Source organism: Rhinoderma darwinii, chromosome 4 (assembly GCF_050947455.1).
Source record: "Rhinoderma darwinii isolate aRhiDar2 chromosome 4, aRhiDar2.hap1, whole genome shotgun sequence".
NCBI lineage: Eukaryota > Metazoa > Chordata > Amphibia > Anura > Rhinodermatidae > Rhinoderma > Rhinoderma darwinii.
Genome location: NC_134690.1, coordinates 124,460,337 through 124,481,121, shown reverse-complemented (window position 1 = coordinate 124,481,121; position 20,785 = coordinate 124,460,337). Strand labels below are relative to the sequence as shown.

The window sequence follows — 20,785 nt, the reverse complement described above, 5'->3', positions numbered from 1 at the left end:
TCTTGTTCCTGTGCCTACCAGTGTTGAAGTCGTGTCTACTGCACCTGCTGTCGTTTGCCACGTCCAGTGTCTTCTGACACGTCCAGTGTCTTCTGCCACGTCCAGTGTCTTCTGCCACATCGGATACTGCCCACCACGTCTGGCGCTACCTGCCGCACCGGCCTCCATCCGTGCTGAAGCCACAGCCACCGTCTGGACTAGTTCATCTACCCAAGACTTGCTATCTGCTTTTGACTTTCATGTAGACTGTGACCTGGTCAGCTGCCTCCCAGCTACGGCGGAGCGGCCTAGTGGGTCCACATACCCTGTGACCGTGACAATTTGTATGGGAGTACGGCCCTAAAATGCTGTCGGTGGCCTGCAATCGCGGGCCATGATTAAGGGGACTGCCGTGGGCATGAGGCATAACAGATATAAGACGGTGAAGGAGATATATACCTACCGCATGGTTGTCGTATGTCATTTTGTTTTAGAGACATAGTCTCAGCTGTTTCCTATGATTAAGGAACCTCCTGTTTACAGTTGGGGGAACACAACACAATAGACATACATGCTTCACATTACTCTATACAATCTTGCATAATACAACTTCTTGAGTCCTAGGCTTACCATTTGAATACCTCGCTATACAGTACCTTATAAACCCTTCCACCCCCGTCCCCCTTCCTTGCCTTTTTTCACCTTCCTGTACTTCTCCCTCTCTGAATAGAATGTAATTGCCCTTACCCTGCATCCTATATGTAGGGTCAACTGGTCACTTCATTATATGTTATCTTCATAAACTTATAGCTTACCAATGGAAATGTACCAATGTCTGTATATGTGATCCATTCTTTGTTACCTATTTCTTGCCACTTTTTTTCATTGGAATGGATTTGACAACAAAAAAAAAAAATTCCCCTCATAGAGAGCCCCAAGAACTACCCCATACCTACTGTAAACGTGTCAACTATTGCTATGAGGAACTCCTAACTAGGTCACATAGTTCCATAGAACGGTTGGGAAACACTGTCATGCAAAGTGCATATATACATGCACATATACAACCAAGAATTTATACTAAACACAGACAACGATGTAGACAATTCCCATCATCTAACTTGTGAGTTTTCAGTTTGGGGAAGAGTTACTTGTGTATTATATTAATGTATCTACTGCTTTAAAATATTTTATTTCCCTGCTGGGAAATCATAAAAATGTCAGTGGAAGTGTTAGTTACAAAGTTCTTACAGGTTGAGAACATTTAGTAACGTACCTGGGCAATGAAGGGCACATTAAGTTAGTCTTTTGAATATTGTAGGTACACTTTGTGTCTTTTTAATGAGTAATGCTTTATTGTCCTATTTCTTTGGTGCCAACAAAAATGATAAATTCATTACTCACAGACATGCAGACCATATATGGCCACAAGGTGGCACTACGTTGTCATGAACTGTGCACTAGCTATCACCAGTTGTCACAAATCGGTAAGGTTTAGAGCAAAACCTCACATAAATGTAATAATTCCTTATGTACATAACTGCTTAACGCCTTAGTGACCAGCTTTTTTTCGTTTTTTCATCGTCGCATTTAAAGAGCCGTAACTTTTTGTATTTTTCCTTCAAAAATAAACAGCAATTTAGATATTTTGTTTGATTTATAAATTTATGCCATTCACCTTTATTTTATGGGTCGGTGCGACTACGGTAATACAAAATATGTATCTTTTTTTATGTTTTACTACTTTTGCACAATAAAAACACTTTTAGGGCCAGTTCACACGTAGCGTAAATACTGCAGATTTTCCACAACTAAATTAGTTGCGGAAAATCCACAGCAAATACAGTAGCAGCAAAGTGGATGAGATACAACTAATCTCATCCACACGCTGCGTAAATACTAAGCGGAAAAAACGCTCAAAAATTCTCCTGCTCGGCAGAGTTTTATTCCGCAGCATGTCAATTGTATTTAAAGAGAACCTTTCACCTCCCCAAACATGCGCAGCTGAGTGCATCATGTTATAGGAAAGGCTTCACAAACACGGTCCCACTTGAAATTATGTTTCTAACTCCCTCCGTTATTTACATATCGGTGCCATTATATTTGGCGCCTGATATGTAAATAAGCCCCTGAACTGTCAATGGGTCGTTTCTAACTAACTAAAAGGCAAGGGGCGTGATATCATCGCTCTGACACTGTCCAATTAGCTGCGGACTGTCAGGGCGGCTTGCGCTGTGTTTCCTCCCGTGAGAACACACACAGACTTGGTGGTTGTGCTGCAAATAGCGTGCGCGCACCCTCATGCATGCGCACACGGCCGTTCACTCACACATCGACGTCACCACTCCCACCGCCACGGAACGAGAAGAGAAGCAGGGACGAGGAGAAGAAGCAGAGACGACGAGGAGAAGGAGACAAGGAGGACATCTACTTACATCCGTCGATGTCCGCGCAAGCGGCCGTGCGCGCATGCGTGCGTGCGTGCCCACACTATCTGCAACACAACCACCAAGTCTGTGTGTGATCTCGCGGGAGAGAACACAGCGCAAACCGCCCTGACACTGTCCGTAGCTGATTGGACAGTGTCAGAGCGAAGAGATCACGCCCCCTTGCCCTTTAGTTACTTAGAAACGCCCCATTGACAGTTCAGGGGCTTATTTACATATCGGGAGCCAAATATAACGGCACCGATATGCAAATAACGGAGGGAGTTAGAAAAATAATTTTACGTGAGACAGAGTTTGTGAAGCCTTTCCTATAACATGCTGCACTCAGCTGCACATGCTTGGGGAGGTGAAAGGTTCTCTTTAACCCCTTCCCGACATTTGACGTACATGTACGTCATGGAAAGCATTGACTTCCCGCAAAATGCCGTACATGTACGTCAAATGTTTGGCACCGGCTCAGAAACTGAGTCGGTGCCATCATCACCGGATCTCAGCTGTATCTTACAGCTGACATCCGACTGTAACGGCGGGGACCGAAATTAGCTTCGATCCCCGCCATTAACCCCTTAAGTGCAGCGCTCAAACGCGATCGCTGCACTTAAGGTGTTTGCAGCTCATCGGAACCCCAGCAATGAAATTGCCGGGGTTCCGGTGGCTGCAATGGCAACCGGAGGCCTAATACTGGCCTCCCGGTCTGCCTAGCACCGAAGCCGGTCAAGATCCGCCCGGCGGCGGAGCCTGATCGGCTTCCGTAGCTGCCGGCAAGATGGCGCCGGTTCAGGAGCTGATCCGGCGTCATCAGCGGTGGATGTCAGCTGTACTGTACAGCTGACATCCACCTGTAACGGCAGGAACCGGAGCTAGCTCCGATCCCTGCCATTAACCCCTTCGATGCAGCAATCGAAAGCGATTGCTGCATCGTAGCGGTTACTAGCAGATCGCCAGCCCTGACAGGCAATCGGGACTGGCGACTGCTGTTATGGCAACAGGAGACACACTAGTCTCCTGCTCTGCCATTACGGAAGCCTATTAGGCCCCGCCGGGAGGCGAAGCCTAATCGGCTTGCTGTCAGTGAATGACTGACAGATCTAATACATTGCACTACATAGGTAGTGCAATGTATTAGAAAAAAAAAAATCTGACCGTTGGACCTTCAAGTCCCCTAGTGGGACTTGAAGAAAAGTGTAAAAAAAGTATAAAAAAGTGTAAAAAAAAGTGCAAATAATAAAAGTTTGAAAACAATAAAAGTTTCAAGTAATCAAATAAAACACAATCCCCCTTTTACTCTTATCAAGTCCTTTATTATTGAAAAATAATAATAAACCATATGTATTTGGTATCGCCGCGACCGTAACGACCTGAGGTATCAAAATATTGTATTATTTATTGCACGCGGTGAACAGCGTAAAAAAAAACGTAAAAAACGTTACCAGAGTTTCTGTTTTTTAGTCACTTTGCCCTACAAATATTAGAATAAAAAGTGATCAAAAAGTCGCATGTATCCAAAAATGGTACCTATAAAAACTATAGCTCGTCCCGCAAAAAACAAGCCCTCATACACCTCCGTCGACAAAAAAATTAAAACGTTATGGTTCTCACAACTTTGCGACAGAAAAAAAATACATTCTTTTTACAAAAGTAATTTTATTGTGAAAAAAGTTGTAAAACATAAAAAAATGCTATAAATTAGGTATCGCCGGAATCGTACTGTCCCACAGAATAAAGTTAACATGTAATTTATAACGCATGGTGAACGCTGTATAAAAAAAACCGAAAAAAGCTGTGCCAGAATTGCATTTTTTTGTTTACTTGGCATTCCAAAAAATAGGATAAAAGGTGATCAAAAAGTCACATGTACCCCAAAATGGTACCAATAATAACTACAGCTCATCCCGCAACAAACCAGCCCTCATACCGCTACGTCTATGAAAAATAAAATTAGTTATGGCTCCAATAAGTCAGGAAATAAAAAAATATGCAGTTGTGCCCGAGGGGAACATTTCTTCTGTTTGAAGAGGCGATTTATCAAGGACCTAAAATTAGGGAACCAGGAAAGGGAGAGCCCAAACATATCCGCTGGAAGCGACGGTGCCCGTATTATACCAGGACAACACTTCCCAGCAAAATTCCTCAAACTACAAAGGTGCAGAGTGTGGACCAAAAGGGGGATAAGAAATTACACCATTTATCAGTGCGACACTGGCCTGTGCGGAAAGGACTGCTTCACAGCGTAACACACATCTATGGATTATTAATTTTTTTTCATACCACCTGACTATGCCCCTTATATACTCCGCCCCGCTTACATGTACCCCCACATTATAAAACACCAGCAATACTCAAACAAATTTAGTACCAAGCAAAATCCGCTCTCCAAAAGCCAAATGGTGCTCCCTCGGCTCTGAACCCTACAGCGTGCCCAAACAGCAGTTTCCTTCAACATATATGGCATCGTCATACCCGGGAGAACCCTTTTAACAATTTTTGGGGTGTGTGTCTCCAGTGTCATAAGCTTGGCATGACATATTTGCCACTGAATGGCATATCTAGGGAAAAATATAAATATAAATTTTTAATTTGCACCATCCGCAGTGCATTCATTTATGGAAAAGACCTGTTGGGTGAAAATCCTCACTACACCTCTTAATAAATGCCTTGAGGGGTGCAGTTTCCATAATGGGGTCACTTCTCAGGGGTTTCTTTTTATTATTTTACATCTGAGCCTCTGCAGTTGTGAACCAATACTTTGTAAATCGCCAAATTAGGCCTCCACTCCGCATGGTACTCTTCACTCCTGAGCCCTGTCATATGTCCAGGCAAAAGTAGGGTGTTTCTAAAACCGGGAAACACCGCATAATAATTAGAGGGCTGTCTTGTTATGGTGGCACAAGCCGGGCACCACATATTGGCATATCTATGGAAGAAAATCCCATTTTCACTCTGCAACATCGAGTGAACACTAATTTCTACAAAACACCTGCAGGGTTAAAATGCTTACTACACCCCTTGGTAAATGCATTGAGGGGTGTCGTTTCCAAAATGGGGTCACTTCTGGGGGGTTTCCACTGTTTTGGGCCCACAGGCGCCCAGAAACCAATCCAGCAACATCTGCACTCCAAATGGCGGTCCTTTCCTTCTGAGCCCTGCCGTTTGCCCAAACAGCAGTTTATGACCACATATGGGGTATTGCCGTACTCGGGAGAAATTGATTTACAAATTTTGGGTTCTTTTTTTCCTTTATTTGTTGAGAAAATGAAAAAATTTGCGCTAAAGCTACGTCTTATTGAAGAAAAAGGACTGTTTTTATTTTCACTGCCTAATTCTAATAAATTCTATGAAACGTCTGTGGGGTCAAAATGCTTACTACACCCCTAGATGAATTCCTCAAGAGGTGTAGTTTCCTAAATGGAGTCCCTTTTTGGGCGTTTTCATTGTTTTGTCCCCTCAGGGGCTTTGCAAATGTGACCTGGCCTCCGCAAACCATTCCTGCTCAATGTGATCTCCAAAAGCCAAATAGTGCTGTTTCCCTTCTAAGCCCTGTCGTGTGTCCAAACAGCCGTTTATTACCACATGTGGGGTATTGTTTTACTCGGGAGAAATTGCTTTACAAATTTTGTGGTGCTTTTTCTCCTTCAGTCCTTCTGGAAATGAGAAAAAATTAGCTAAACCTAGATTTTTTTTGAAAAAATGTAGATTATTATTTTCAGGGCCTATTCCAATATTTTCTGCAAAAAACTGTGGGGTCAAATCGCTCACTATACCCCTAGATAATTTCCTCAATGGGTGTAGTCTCCAAAATGGGGTCACTTGTGGGGGGTTTCCACTGTTTTGTCCCCTCAGGGGCTTCGTAAATGTGACATGGCCTCCGCAAACCATTCCTGCTAAATGTGGACTCCAAAAGCCAAATAGCGCTCTTTCCCTTCTAAGCCCTGCCGTGTGTCCAAACAACCGTTTATTACCACATGTGAGGTATTGTTTTACTCGGGAGAAATTGCTTTACAAATTTTACGGTGCTTTTTCTCCTTCAGTCCTTGTGGAAATGAGAATAAATTAGCTAAACCTACATTTTCTTTGAAAAAATTTAGATTATCATTTTCACAGCCTACTTACAATAATTTATGCAAAAAACCTGTGGGGTCAAAACGCTCACTATACCCCTAGATAATTTCCTCAATGGGTGTAGTTTCCGAAATGGGGTCACTTGTGGGGGGTTTCCACTGTTTTGTCCCCTCAGGGGCTTTGTAAATGTGACATGGCCTCTCAAACCATTCCTGCTAAATTTGAGCTCCAAAAGCCAAACGGCGTTCTTTCCCTTCTAAGCCCTGCCGTGTGTCCAAATATCCATTTATTACCACATGCGGGGTAGTGTTTTACTCGGGAGAAATTGCTTTACAAATTTTGCGGTGCTTTTTCTCCTTTAGTCCTTGTGGAAATGAGAAAAAAAATCGCTAAACCTACATTTTCTTTGAAGAAATGTTGATTTTAATTTTCACGGCCTACTTCCAATAATTTCTGTAAAAAACCTGTGCGGTCAAAATGCTCACTACACCCCTAGATAATTTCCTTGAGGTGTCTAGTTTCCCAGATGGGGTCACTTTTGGGGGATTTTCACTGTTTTGGCACCGCAAGAGCCCTTCAAACCTGACATGATGCCTAAAATATATTCTAACAAAAATAAGGCCCCAAAATCCACTAGGTGCTCCTTTGCTTCTGAGGCCGGTGCTTCAGTCCAGTAGCACGCTAGGGCCACATGTGGGATATTTGCTAAAACTGCAGAAACTGGGAAACAAATATTGAGTTGCATTTCTCTGGTAAAACTTTCTGTGTTATAAAAAAAATTGTATTAAAAATTTATTTCTGCAAAAATATATGAAATTTGTAAATTTCACCTCTACTTTGCTTTCATTCCTGTGAAATGTGTAAAGGGTTAAGACATTTTCTAAATGCTGTTTTGAATACTTTGAGGGGTGAAGTTTTTAAAATGGGGTGACTTTTTGGGGGTTTCTAATATATAAGGCCCTCAAAGCCACTTCACAACTGAACTGGCCCCTGTAAAAATGGCCTTTTGAAATTTTCTTGAAAATGTGAGAAATTGCTGCTAAAGTTCTAAGCCTTGTGAGGTCATAGAAAAATAAAAGGATGTTCAAAAAACGATGCCAATCTAAAGTAGACATATGGGGGATGTTAATTAGCAACAATTTTGTGTGGTATTACTATCTGTCTTACAAGCAGATACATTTAAATTGAGAAAAATGCTAATTTTTGCAATTTTTCACTATATTTTCGTGTTTTTCACAATTAAATACTGAATGTATCGACCAAATTTTACCACTATCTTAAAGTCCAATGTGTCACGAGAAAACAATCTCAGAATCGCCCGGATAGGTGAAAGCATTCCGGAGTTATTACCACATAAAGTGAAACATGTCAGATTTGAAAAATGAGGCTCTGTCAGGAAGGTCAAAAGTGGCTAAAGAGGGAAGGGGTTAAGTAAACGTTGCTTATTTGTTGTGGGTTTTCCGCACTGTATTCAATTGGGATGTAAATCCCACATCAAATAGCAGTTGTTACGTTTTTTGCAGCGGGTTCGCAACGATCCCGCCGCAAAAAAATGCAACTCAGAAAACAAAAAGTATATTAACCTTACCTAGGAGTCTGTGTTTCAACCTCCGGGGTGATGCTTCATCCCATGTGATCGCCGCTGCAGCCAATCACAGGCTGCAGCGGTCTCCTGGAATAAGACGTCATCCCAGGAGGCAGGCCGGCTAAGTACTGCAGTTTTTCGCAGCAGACATTCCGGACAGAAAAACTGCACCACAGTTTGGTGCGCTTTTTTGCCCGGAATTCCCTGTGGCGCACAGGGCAGATACGCTGCGTGCTATTACATAGTGTGTCTGCCCCGTGTGAACTCAGCCTAAAACATCACTGCATTCTAAGAGCTATAACTGTATAAGGCCTCATGCACACATCCATCGGCTGTTGTACGGCCGCCAATGACGGATGGCTTCCATGTGCAGTCCGTTGTTTCACGGACCAAATCAATGAAAAGGCCGGACTGTTCATCAAAGACGGACATTGGTAGGACCTGTCCTATTTTTGACGGAACGGGCATGAGGCCTATCTTTTTCATCGATGTAGCCATATGTGGGTTTGTTTATTGCGGGACAAGATGTAGTTTTCATTGGCACCACATATTGACAAACTTTAAAAAAAAAAGGAAAATTAGGTGGAATGAAGAAAAAAAAACATTTTGCTGCTGTCTTTTTGCTGCCTTTTTTTATTTTTTACACCGTCTACCAAGCGGTTTAAATAACACATTTAATTTATTGTTTAGGTCGTTATGATTGCAGCTACACCATCTATGTGTAATTGTGTATACCATCTATGTGTCCGTGTCTCTGGCATTAATGTTCAATTAATTGATTTAGGCCATAATCGCCCAGCCCTACCTGGGGGCAAGTGTTAGACCCCCAGCTGCCATTGCAACACAACGTGGGCCTGCAATCTCATTTGTGGGCCACCGATGGGGGACAGAGGGAGCTTCCTCTCCCAGTAAACCACACAGGTGCAGCGGTTACTATAGACCATCTAAGGGGTTTAATGGCCACATCAGACAGCCGAGCACCCACTCCGGCCCACATGGGTCACCCGTGCACTATTAAAAGACGGCAGTCTAGCCTTACGGTAGCCTCATTTTCATTTGTAAATTGAAAGAAAAGGTTTAATAAATTGTCTTTTTCCTCATCGCCTCCTGTAAATATGTAGTGAATATCTAAAGTAGGAAAACCCCATATGCCCCACTCAAGCCTCGCCTCATAGTGGAGATTTGTTCCCTCTGGAGGAACCACAGTGTTATTATTGTCGATAGGTGCCATGTATTGTTTCATTGATGCTGCAGGAGAAATGAAAACGAACAGACTTAGGCCTCGTTTAGACGAGCGTGATATGCGTGCGTGCAACGCACGTATATTAGTCTATGGGGGCATGCAGACAGTCCGTGAGTTTGGCTCAGCGTGAGTGCGCTGAAAAAAACTCACGACATGTCCTATCTTTGTGCGCTGTTCGCGCATCATGCACCCATTGAAGTCAATGGGTGCGTGAAAACCACGCATGCCGCACGGAAGCACTTCCGAGCGAACTGCGTGATTTGCGCAACAGCTGTCAAACTCTGAATGTAAACAGAAAAGCACCACGTGCTTTTCTGTTTACAAACATCCAAACAGAGTGTCATAATGATGGCGGCTGCGCGAAAATCACGCAGCCGCGCATCATACACTGAAGACACACGCAGCTGTTAAGTGCCTTTTGCGCTCGTGTAAACCAGGCCTTAGTGTATTGCTGTGGAATTATTGTCGTGCACTCTTGAGTTGGATACTCATATTTCGATGACTGTAGCTGCAGGGAAAGAGTTAGTAGCCTGTTCATAATGCTTTCCAATATGTGGGATAAGTCCATGGAAGTCTATGCAGTATCCGTTCCAGGATCAGTGCTCAAAGCTTTGAGCCCAATGTTAACCTAGTATATATTATGAAGTTAGATCACTAGACATGTTCTATTCATTTACTAACAGGTATAGAAACTCTCTGAATATGTTGTACTATATTTGCACAGCAAAGTAAAATAAATCCACAAATAACATTTTATTTACGGTTTCAGATGGCAGAATTCCTTCTGGGAAAAGGCGCTGCTATGAACATACAAGATGACAACCAGCTCACCCCATTACATCGCGCTGCAGGGCGAGGTCACACTCTGATGGCAAAACTATTAACGCAGGAAGGAGCTCATGTAAACTGCACTGACTCCCTAAACCTTACACCTTTACACCATGCAGCCTATAGGGGGTACAGTGCGGTATGTTCCAGTCTACTTCAACATGGAGCAGACATACATGCCAAGGACTGGCTTGGAAAAACAGCACTGCACCTGGCAGTAGAAAGAGGGCATGCTCACGTGGTGAAAACTCTGAAGGAGTGTGGGGCTGATCCTGGTATTAAGACCAAGTGGAATGAATCTGCTACAGACATGGCTGTACGAGGCCGCTACAAGGATATTCTTAAGATTTTAAACATGGGCGGCATGCATTTATGCTAAAAACAATAATCATAGAGTCCATTTAAACTACATTGTCTATGTATGGTAATACTATGCTTTTAATATTAGGTATATTTATATAACACCTTAAAAATCCTATTGAGGAAATAACATGGTAAATTTAGTCTTCCAACTAGGGCTGGGCACCTCAAACAGACTGATGATCCAACAATTCACTAGGGGGATGCCTCCTTATACTGGACACAGCTGGGAAAGTGTTTTCCATTGTGGCAAAATGCATTCCTGTTATTCCTTTTAGGGTGTGTTCACATCAGCGTTTGGTTTCCGTTGATGGGTTCCGTCAGACCTTTCCATTGGAGGAACCCATCAATGGAAAGGCAAACGGAAACCATAGCTTCCGTGTGTGTTACCATTGATTTCAATGGTAATGCTTCCGTTGCTAATGGTTTCCGTTTTTCTACGTTCCGTAAGGTTTCCGTTTTTTTGGCAGAATCAGTGTAGTGTAGTCGACTGCATCCCTTTCTAGCACTCTAGGTATGTTTGCTATTTACAATAAAAAATGTATGCCTCAAATATATGCCAATAACGTACTGTGAACCCAGCCTCAGGCCTCATGAACATGGCCACATGACAAATCCGAATCAATCACCCTTCTGTATGGTACCACATTTTTGACTGTATGGCTCCATATGGTGTTTCATACCAGTACTATATGAGTTTCAGAGTATCTGGGAAAGACCAAACCTAGATTTCGTGCTCTGGGGGTTGCTTGGGCGGCCACAGACAGCTTCAGCAAAGAGAGGCCACTTGTCCTTGAGCACAGTATCCGGCACTGGTCTTCTGTGAAAATGGTGGAATCTAGTTGCGGCTAGTAGTTCTGACATATTAGCTGTGGTTAATTATTGAGGTGCATATGCTATAACTGCAAAAAAAGATTAGCCATTTATGACAGTAAAATATGAACTTAGTCTGTGTGACACCAACAGTATAGTTCTACCTACAGAGTATAATGTAAAATAAATATATTCATGTTTGCTTTTAATATTATCCAACATGTGAATAAGTTTCTTAAAATAGGTTTATATACAGAGGGTGAGAGTGACACTGTTGGTTATCATTCAATGTACACTACCGTTCAAAAGTTTAGGGTCACTTAGAAATTTCCTTATTTTTGAAAAAAAAAGTACAGTTTTTTTCAATGAAGATAACATTAAATTAATCAGAAATACACTCTATACATTGTTAATGTGCTAAATGACTATTCTAGCGGCAAACGTCTGGTTTTTAATGCAATATCTACATAGGTGTATAGAGGCCCATTTCCAGCAACCATCACTCCAGTGTTCTAATGGTACATTGTGTTTGCTAACTGCGTTAGAAGGCTAATGGATGATTAGAAAACACTTGAAAACCCTTGTGCAGTTATGTTAGCACCGCTGTAAACAGTTTTGCTGTTTAGAGGAGCTATAAAACTGATCTTCCTTTGAGCTAGTTGAGAATCTGGAGCATTACATTTGTGGGTTCAATTAAACTCTCAAAATGGCTAGAAAAAGAGAGCTTTCATGTGAAACTCGACAGTCTATTCTTGCTCTTAGAAATGAAGGCTATTCCATGCGAGAAATTGCCAAGAAACTGAAGATTTCTTACAACGGTGTGTACTACTCCCTTCAAAAGACAGCACAAACAGGCTCTAACCAGAGTAGAAAGAGAAGTGGGAGGCCCCGCTGCACAACTGAGCAACAAAACAAGTACATTAGAGTCTCTAGTTTGAGAAATAGATGCCTCACATGTCCATAACTGGCAGCTTCATTAAATAGTACGCGCAAAACGCCAGTGTCAATGTCTACAGTGAAGAGGCGACTCCGGGATGCTGGCCTTCAGGGCAGAGTGGCAAAGAAAAAGCCATATCTGAGACTGGCTAATATAAGGAAAAGATTAATATGGGCAAAAGCACACAGACATTGGACAGAGGAAGATTGGAAAAAAGTGTTATGGACAGACGAATCGAAGTTTGAGGTGTTTGGATCACACAGAAGAACATTTGTGAGACGCAGAACAACTGAAAAGATGCTGGAAGAGTGCCTGACGCCATCTGTCAAGCATGGTGGAGGTAATGGGATGGTCTGGGGTTGCTTTGGTGCTGGTAAAGTGGGAGATTTGTACAAGGTAAAAGGGATTTTGAATAAGGAAGGCTATCACTCCATTTTGCAACACCATGCCATACCCTGTGGACAGCGCTTGATTGGAGCCAATTTCATCCTACAACAGGACAATGACCCAAAGCACACCTCCAAATTATGCAAGAACTATTTAGGGAAGAAGCAGGCAGCTGGTATTCTATCTGTAATGGAGTGGCCAGCGCAGTCACCAGATCTCAACCCCATAGAGCTGTTGTGGGAGCAGCTTGACCGTATGGTACGCAAGAAGTGCCCATCAAGCCAATCCAACTTGTGGGAGGGGCTTCTGGAAGCATGGGGTGAAATTTCTCCCGGTTAGCTCAGCAAATTAACAGCTAGAATGCCAAAGGTTTGCAATGCTTTAATTGCTCAAATGGAGCATTCTTTGACAAAAGAAAAGTTTGAAGGAGAAAATTATTATTTGAAATAAAAATCATTATTTCTAACCTTGTCAATGTCTTGACTATATTTTCTAGTCATTTTGCAACTCATTTGATAAATATAAGTGTGAGTTTTCATGGAAAACACAAAATTGTCTGGGTGACCCCAAACTTTTGAACGGTACTGTATATCAACGGTTTGATTATTTCTAAAACTGAGGGGTGCGCAATAAGGAGCAGACAGTTCAACATTTTAAGGCTGAATTCACACCTGCAGTTTTGTAGAAGTGGATTCAAAAGTTCAAAGTAAGGACTTCTCTCTTTAGTATCCATTACTGTGTTTGGCTCCAAAAACAGCACCAAATGCTGCATGTGTGCATCACTTCCCATTGATTTATTTGAATGATTTGTAGAGCAGGCGTCTCATAAAAATCACATTATTAAAAGTGGGGCAGATAGGATCAAACACCAATGTCAAGAAGAAACAGGCCCACATCTGCATGAACGCCACTCCACGGAAATAACTGAGTGTACAGAAACGTATGATTGTCTTCTCTTCAAAAAAGTTGATCATGGCAAAACCCCTTTAAATAGCAACTAAAAGGATACTGCAGATCTGCCTAATGTATTAGCTTATTATATTTATAAAAGCTTCTGAAGTTTATAAGAATCAATAACATTGGTTAAACAATAGGATGCTTACAGTATACTATCACTGGATGCAGCGTCGGATTGGAGTTTTAGAGGGCCCACCGGAGGATCCTCTGGTTCTCTGTTGGGCCAGTCTGACCCTGACAGCTGGATGGCACTTACTGGAACATATTACAGCAAATTTCTAGCAATGGCAATGAAGACTATATTTTATAACGGTACACCAAAATATTTTAGTAAACAAATAACTTAGTAAACAGATACAATTTATGAATATAATTATAAAATGCACTGCCAAAAAATGGGCTTTATAATTGTCATTTCACTCAACTTCTGCCATGTCATAAAGTTATGTCAGGGGTTCTCATTTATTAAGGTCCAGACCCGCTCTAAAAGGTTGTGGTACTCTACTGAGAGCCGTGTCCTTTAGATCCCATCTGCCTTTCTTGGCTTCACTATGGAGAGATGAAGGATACATTTATGTTCTCCACACAGTCCTATTTTTCAGGACTTCAATGAGTGATAAAAAGTCAAATGCAAGCAAAATATCAGTCCACTTACACGGCACTTTCTTTTCCCTTACCAAAGTCTTTCTTCAGAGATGTGCAGATGAATAAGACTACACTGTCAACTCCTGCTGGATGATTGCATGGTAATCAGCGGATCAACCAGGAACACCCCATACGTATATCTACACTATATGGCCAAAATTCTGTGGACACCCGACCATCACACCTAAATGAGCATGTTGGACATCCCATTTCAAAACTATGGCAATTAAAATAGAGTTGGGTGCCCCTTTTGCGGCTATAACAGCCTTTGCTCTTCTAGGAAGACTTACTACAATATTTTGGAGTGTGTCTGTGTATGTACCATTTCAGCCAAAAGGGCATTTGTGATGTCAGGCACTGATGTTGGACGAGAAGACCATTGGACAGACGCCATGACAGAAACCCGATGTACCATATTATAGTCAATTGGATCCGTCCGGTACTGGATCCGTCACTGCTATCATTTTCATAGTTCTGCTCCTCACTTCAACAGAAATGACCAACACAGATGTGATCGGAGCCTAGGATTAGCCTTCTTGAGAGGTCAGAGAGGGGCTACAGACTGAGCTGACAGTAAACAGTCTGATGAAATAAGCACAGAACAGCATTGTGCAACTTGCATTGTATTGTATATACAGACATGCTGCAGAAGTCAAAGGGTAGAACATTTTTAATTAAAGGGGCTCTGTTATCAGATTTGCGCCTTCCAAACGGCTTACACCGCTAGTTAGTTAGAATAGAAATATACTATTGTAGAATATATTAGTCCTTGCATCAAGGTAAAAATGTTGTATTCTGTTGCACTCCGTATGCAAATTAGCCTTCCAGTGTCCGCTGAACCAAGAAGTATCCGGCATCTTGCGCTCCAACACCTCCCTTGATTGATTGACAGCTCTGCTCGTATGAAAATGAAGACAAAGAGAGCCATCAATCAACTGCAGAGTGGAGCAGGGGCGTAACTAGGAAAGACTGGGCCCCATAGCAAACTTTTATCTGCCCCCCCTAGGTGCCACATGCAGCCCCCTTTACAGATAGTGGCCCCTGTAGATACTGACCCCTGTAGATTGTGCCATACAGTCCCCCTGTAGTCAATTATATACTGCCCCGTTTGTAGACAGTGTCACACCCCACTTGTAGATAGCGCCCCCCACCACCCCTTTGAAGATAGTGGCATACAGCCACCCCTGTAGATATCGCCATAAAGCCCCCCTGTATAAAGTGCCACACAGCCCCCTCCCTTGTATAAAGTGCCACACAGGCCCCCTCCCTTGTATATAGTGCCACACAGCCCCCTTAGTAGATAGTGCCACACAGCCCCCCTGTAGATAATGCCACACATAGACCAATGTAGATTCAGCCACACACAGCCCCCCTAGTAGATAGTGCCATACAACCCCCCTTGTATATATTGCCACACCGCTCCCCCCTTGAGTATAGTGCCACACAGCCCCCCCCCCACCCTGTATAGTGCCATACAGCCCCTCTTGTATATAATGGCCTCCTGTCTGCCAAGTACACAAGACTGTTAGGTCCCCTTGGAGGCGGGGCCTAAAAAGCTTCCTGCCCCAGAAACAAGATGGTGCTGTAATGGCAGGAAGGAGGTGAAGGGAACAAGTAAACCCTAATCTACCCACCGCCCTGTCCCTGCCTACTTGCAACGACCCGCCCTAGGCGACGGGGTACAACTTGGCGGCGGTCCCTACGCTGTCTAAGTGCAAGGGAGTACAGACAGGGAACACGCAAGGGAATACAGTAGCCCACGGAACGCCGCGAGGAAACGGAGCGGTGAATGAGCCAGTCAGGATCAGGATGTAGTGGAGTATACAAACGGGAGCACGGAGCAGAAGCAAGCCAGGGGCAGAGCAACGCAGGATAAACGGAACTGAAGCAAGGCAGAAGCACGGCAGAAGCAGGCTGGAGCAAGGCAGCAGTGGGGCCAGGAATCCAAGAAGAATAGCAAGCAAAGAGGAAGAGAAAACGGCAGGTATAAATGGACAGGGGGCGGAGCTAACTCTGACTGACCAGGCCGCGATAGGCTCTCCCACTCCTGAGCCTGCCACCCTGATTGGTGGGAGCAGGTGTCAGTCTCAGAGGTCTGGCCTCAGGTGTCGACTGATTAATCCTGGGAGTATACCCAGACGTAGTGCCTGGCAGATCCTTTACAGGTGCAGGCTCAGATGCTGAGTGTTACAGGGCTGGTATAAGGGTGGGATTCACTCACTCGTGTCACCCACTATTACTACCTCCTTTATAATCAGCGTCACTAGGGTTCCCCTACCTTTTCCTTATACTAACGTTTGTCTACTTGCTTTGCTGCTACGTAAGTGTATACGACTGAGTAAATACAATTGTATATTGAATAAAGGGTAATATTTATTACTATCAATAATCACACTTACATACAAAATACACCAAACACAGAACACAGTAACTGATCACAGTATAGTATCAGTATACCCCAATACATATAACAACTTAAAGGCATGGTGTCGCCCCAAAAACATGTTTTTTTTTTTAAATTTAAACATTTAGTGTGTGGGTGATTAAACATTGTTCAAATTTTTTTTATTTTTTTCGCGAGTCAGGAAATATTATAAATTTTTTCAAATTTATAATACTACCCATTTTTGGTCACTAGATGGAGCTGTTTGGAGCTAGTTCCCAAAATTGCAGCATTGCAACATTGGGTTAAAAGCTATCGCTCTAGTGAGCTCTCAGCAATCCCCCCTCCTTTATCCTGGCTAGTGCCGGGATAAACGAGGGGTTTGAAAGGTTTAACCTCCTACACTGTGTGTCGCCATTTTTTGAGGTAACCCACAGTGTAGTAGGTTTACATGCAGTAGTAAACACACACAAACACTAACATACATTGAAATCGCTTACCTGCTCCTGCCGCCGCGGCCCGTCCGCTCCCTTTGCTGCCGCTGTTCCATGTGCACTTGTCCGGAAGCCGCGACCGGAAGTAGTAATATTACTGTCCAGCCGCGACTTCCGGTCCACAGGAAAATGGCGCCGGACGGCGCCAATTTCGAATAGGACTGTGTGGGAGCGGCGCATGCGCAGTTCCCACACAGACGCCGTACACGGCAGTCAATGGGACGGGAGCCGTTCGCAGTCCCTATGGGACTGTGGCTGCCGTATTCCATGTCTGTGTGTGTCGTTAATCGACACACACAGAAATGGAACAAAAAATGGCAGCCCCCATAGGGAAGAAAAAGTGTGAAAATAAGAAACAGTAAAACACAAACACACAAATGAAAATAAACGTTTATATTACAGCACTAACATCTTTAACATATAAACAAATTATTTGTGATGACACTGTTCCTTTAAAGAGGCTCTGTCACCAGATTATCAAATCCCTTTCTCCTATTGCATGTGATCGGCGCTGCAATGTAGATAACAGTAACGTTTTTGTTTTGTTTTTAAAAACGATCATTTTTGGCCAAGTTATGAGCAATTTTATATTTATGCAAATGAGCCTTTCTAATAGACAACTGGGTGTGTTTTCTCTTATTTCCAACTGGGCGTGTATTGTGTGTGTAACATCTGGGCGTGTTTACTTGTTTTACTAGCTGGGCGTTGTGAATAGAAGTGTTTGTCAGCATCATATGTCAGTATCATGCACTTCTATTCACAACGCCCAGCTAGTAAAACAAGTAAACACACCCAGATGTTACAAACACAATACACGCCCAGTTGGAAATAAGAGAAAACACGCCCAGTTGTCCATTAGAAAGGCTCATTTGCATAAATATAAAATTGCTCATAACTTGGCCAAAAATGATCGTTTTAAAAAAAAAACAAACGTTACTGTTATCTACATTGCAGTGCCGATCACATGCAATAGGAGATAGGGATCTGATAATCTGGTGACAGAGCCTCTTTAATATATACTGCGTATACTCATACTATATGTAGTACAGTATAAACACGGTATCACAATCCTACCTTATACCACCACCCACTTACCTAAACATACATATGAATACAGTTACGTTACAATACAATACACATGCTCATTGTTTCACTCTTTCTTTCCCACTTCCTCCTAGCAATAACTATCCCTGTACACTAAGGGTTAATCAGGTAGCAAGGGTTACTAGGGACAGCAAGGGTTACTTAGGGCAGCAAGGGTTACTGCAAGGGTTACATAGGGCAGCATGGGTTACCAGGGACAGAAAGGAGGATAAAGGGTTAACAAGGGGAAAGGGTTGCTGTGTACCAGGGGATAGCAGGTAAATGGTGGGAAAGGGTTAAACAGGTACCAGGGAATTTATTTGTACCAGGGGATATGCAGGTAAAGGGTTGAAGTAAGGAGGGGGAGAGCGTAACGTGTAGCTGCTGCTAAACATGGATACTTAGCGGTTCATGTGGTCCAAGTTGGTGAGTTGGTGTGTCTTGAGGGAGGCAGGAAACAAGAGAGACTGAGTGTGGGACAGTAGACCCTCTTATACCTTGTCCGTGCACATCTGTGTGACATCACATGCTCATGCACGTGCAAGGGGGGAGGGTATGGGCTTATGGCTCCCTCATGGATTCTCATTACCTGGCGAGGGGGGGGTGAGCAGTTGGAACTTCCTGCTTCCGGGAAATACAGGATTTGTTCTTATGGCTTTCACCCCTCAGGGTGTCTCATTACCTGGTCAGGGGGATGGAAGGGGAGGCAGTGTGAATGTATTGGATGTGTCCAATGTCTTCTCCCTCTCTCTCTACACCTTTCTGGAGGGACAAATATATATATCTACACTCACATGTACATAGATATAAATATATAAAACACTTCCCCTTACACTGAGCCTGCGACATCAGCGGCGGGTGTCAGCTGTATGTTACAGCTGACACCCTGCTGTAACTGCAGGGAACGGAGCAAGCTCTGATCCCTGCCATTAACCCCTTAGATGCCACAATCAAAACGGATCGCGGAATCTTAGTGGTTTGAAGCCGATCAGCATCACTGAGATGTGATTGCAGGGGTGCTGATCGTTGCTATCACAACCGGAGGCCTAACAACTGTCTCTTGGTATGCCATGTATGGAAGTCCATTAGGCCCCGCCCAGAGGTGGGGTCCAAATAGCTTGCGGCCAGTGAATAACTAAGAGCTCTATTGCATTGCACTACGTGGGTAGTGCAATGTATTAGGGTACATTCAGACGTAGCGGAATTGATGTGGAATACTGCTGCGGACTTTCCACATTGGAAATCCTTAGCAGACAGATTGTCCATTGGTTTCCACACCTTTTTAGTTATCTTCGTGCAGACGTTGCGGAAAACGCTGCTGCGGACCATAGGCTGCGGTGCGGAATTTTCAGTCCGCAGCATGCACTGTCTGTTGCGGAGAAGAAGCAGAATTTCACTGCGTATTTCAGCCTTTGCAATGCAAAAACTGAAATCTGTGGCAAGTCTGTTCTGTTTTCTGCAATGTCTGAATTACCTGTCAAATATGCATATGTGGGTGCAAATTCGTTGCACAATTGCCCCACATCTACACCAACATTTGCAGCGGAAAAATTCCGCCACGTCTGAATGTGCCCTTAGAGAATGTGCCATGTCCTAGTGGGACAAAAAAAAAGTTAATAAAAATGTTGAATAAAAGTGTAAAAATAAAAGCTTCAAGTTAAGAAAACAAACACTGCCTTTTTTCCCATGTCTTTTATTAGAGGAAAAAAATGAAAACGTAAAAAGTAAACATATTTGGTATCACCGCATTTTGTAACGACCCAAACTTTAAAACTGTGATCTTATTTTTTCCGCATGGTGAACACCGCAAAAAAAAAAAAAAAACAATGGCAGAATCGCTATTTTTTGGTCAACACCACTCCCAAAATATAGAATGAAAAGTGATTAAAAAGTCGCATGTACCCCAAAATAGTACCAATAAAAACTACAACCCGAACCAACCAAAAAACAAGCCCTTAGGCCCCATGCACACGACCGTGCCCGCAATCACGGCCCGCGATTGCGGGCACGGCCGGCCGCCGACTGACAGCCGCATTTTCGGGCCGTGCTCACATACAAAGTATGGGAGCACGGCCCGCAAAATGCAAAAGAACGGACATGTTCTATAATTCCCGGAACATTTCCACGGCACGGACACCCTTCCGTAGTGCTACGGAAAGGTGTCAGCGTTCAATGAAAGCGAATGGCTCAGTTTTTGCGGACCGCAATTGCGGTAAAAACAGCGTTTTTTTGCGGTCGTGTGCATGGGGCCTTACACAGCATTACTGATGAAAAATAAAAAAGATATGGCTCTCAGAATATGGTGACAAAAAAGAAATAAAATAAAAAAAAGTGATTTTATTGTGCAAATGCTGCAAAACATAAAAAAAACTATATACATATGGTATCACAGTAATCATATCGACCCGCAGAATAAAGTAAAACTGTCATTTATAGCCCACGGTGAACATTGTAAAGAAAAAAAAAATAATAATAATACAAAACAATATCAGAATTGAATGTTTTTTGTCATCTTGCTTGCCAAAAAATGGAATAAAAAGTGATTAAAAAATTGCATGTACCCCAAAATGGTACCAATGAAAACT

The 20,785-nt window shown here is 43.1% G+C and overlaps 1 protein-coding gene across 1 annotated transcript in view; it reads left to right on the top strand.

Moving 5' to 3' along the window:
- LOC142760841 (uncharacterized) overlaps positions 1 to 11,472 on the top strand; it is a 49,430-nt gene extending 37,958 nt beyond the window's left edge. Inside the window, exon 3 of the mRNA XM_075864018.1 lies at positions 10,083 to 11,472. Within this exon, the coding sequence (XP_075720133.1) occupies positions 10,083 to 10,520 (438 nt within the window). The 3' untranslated portion in view covers positions 10,521 to 11,472. The remainder of the gene's footprint in view (positions 1 to 10,082) is intronic.
- The last annotated feature ends 9,313 nt before the right edge of the window (positions 11,473 to 20,785 follow it).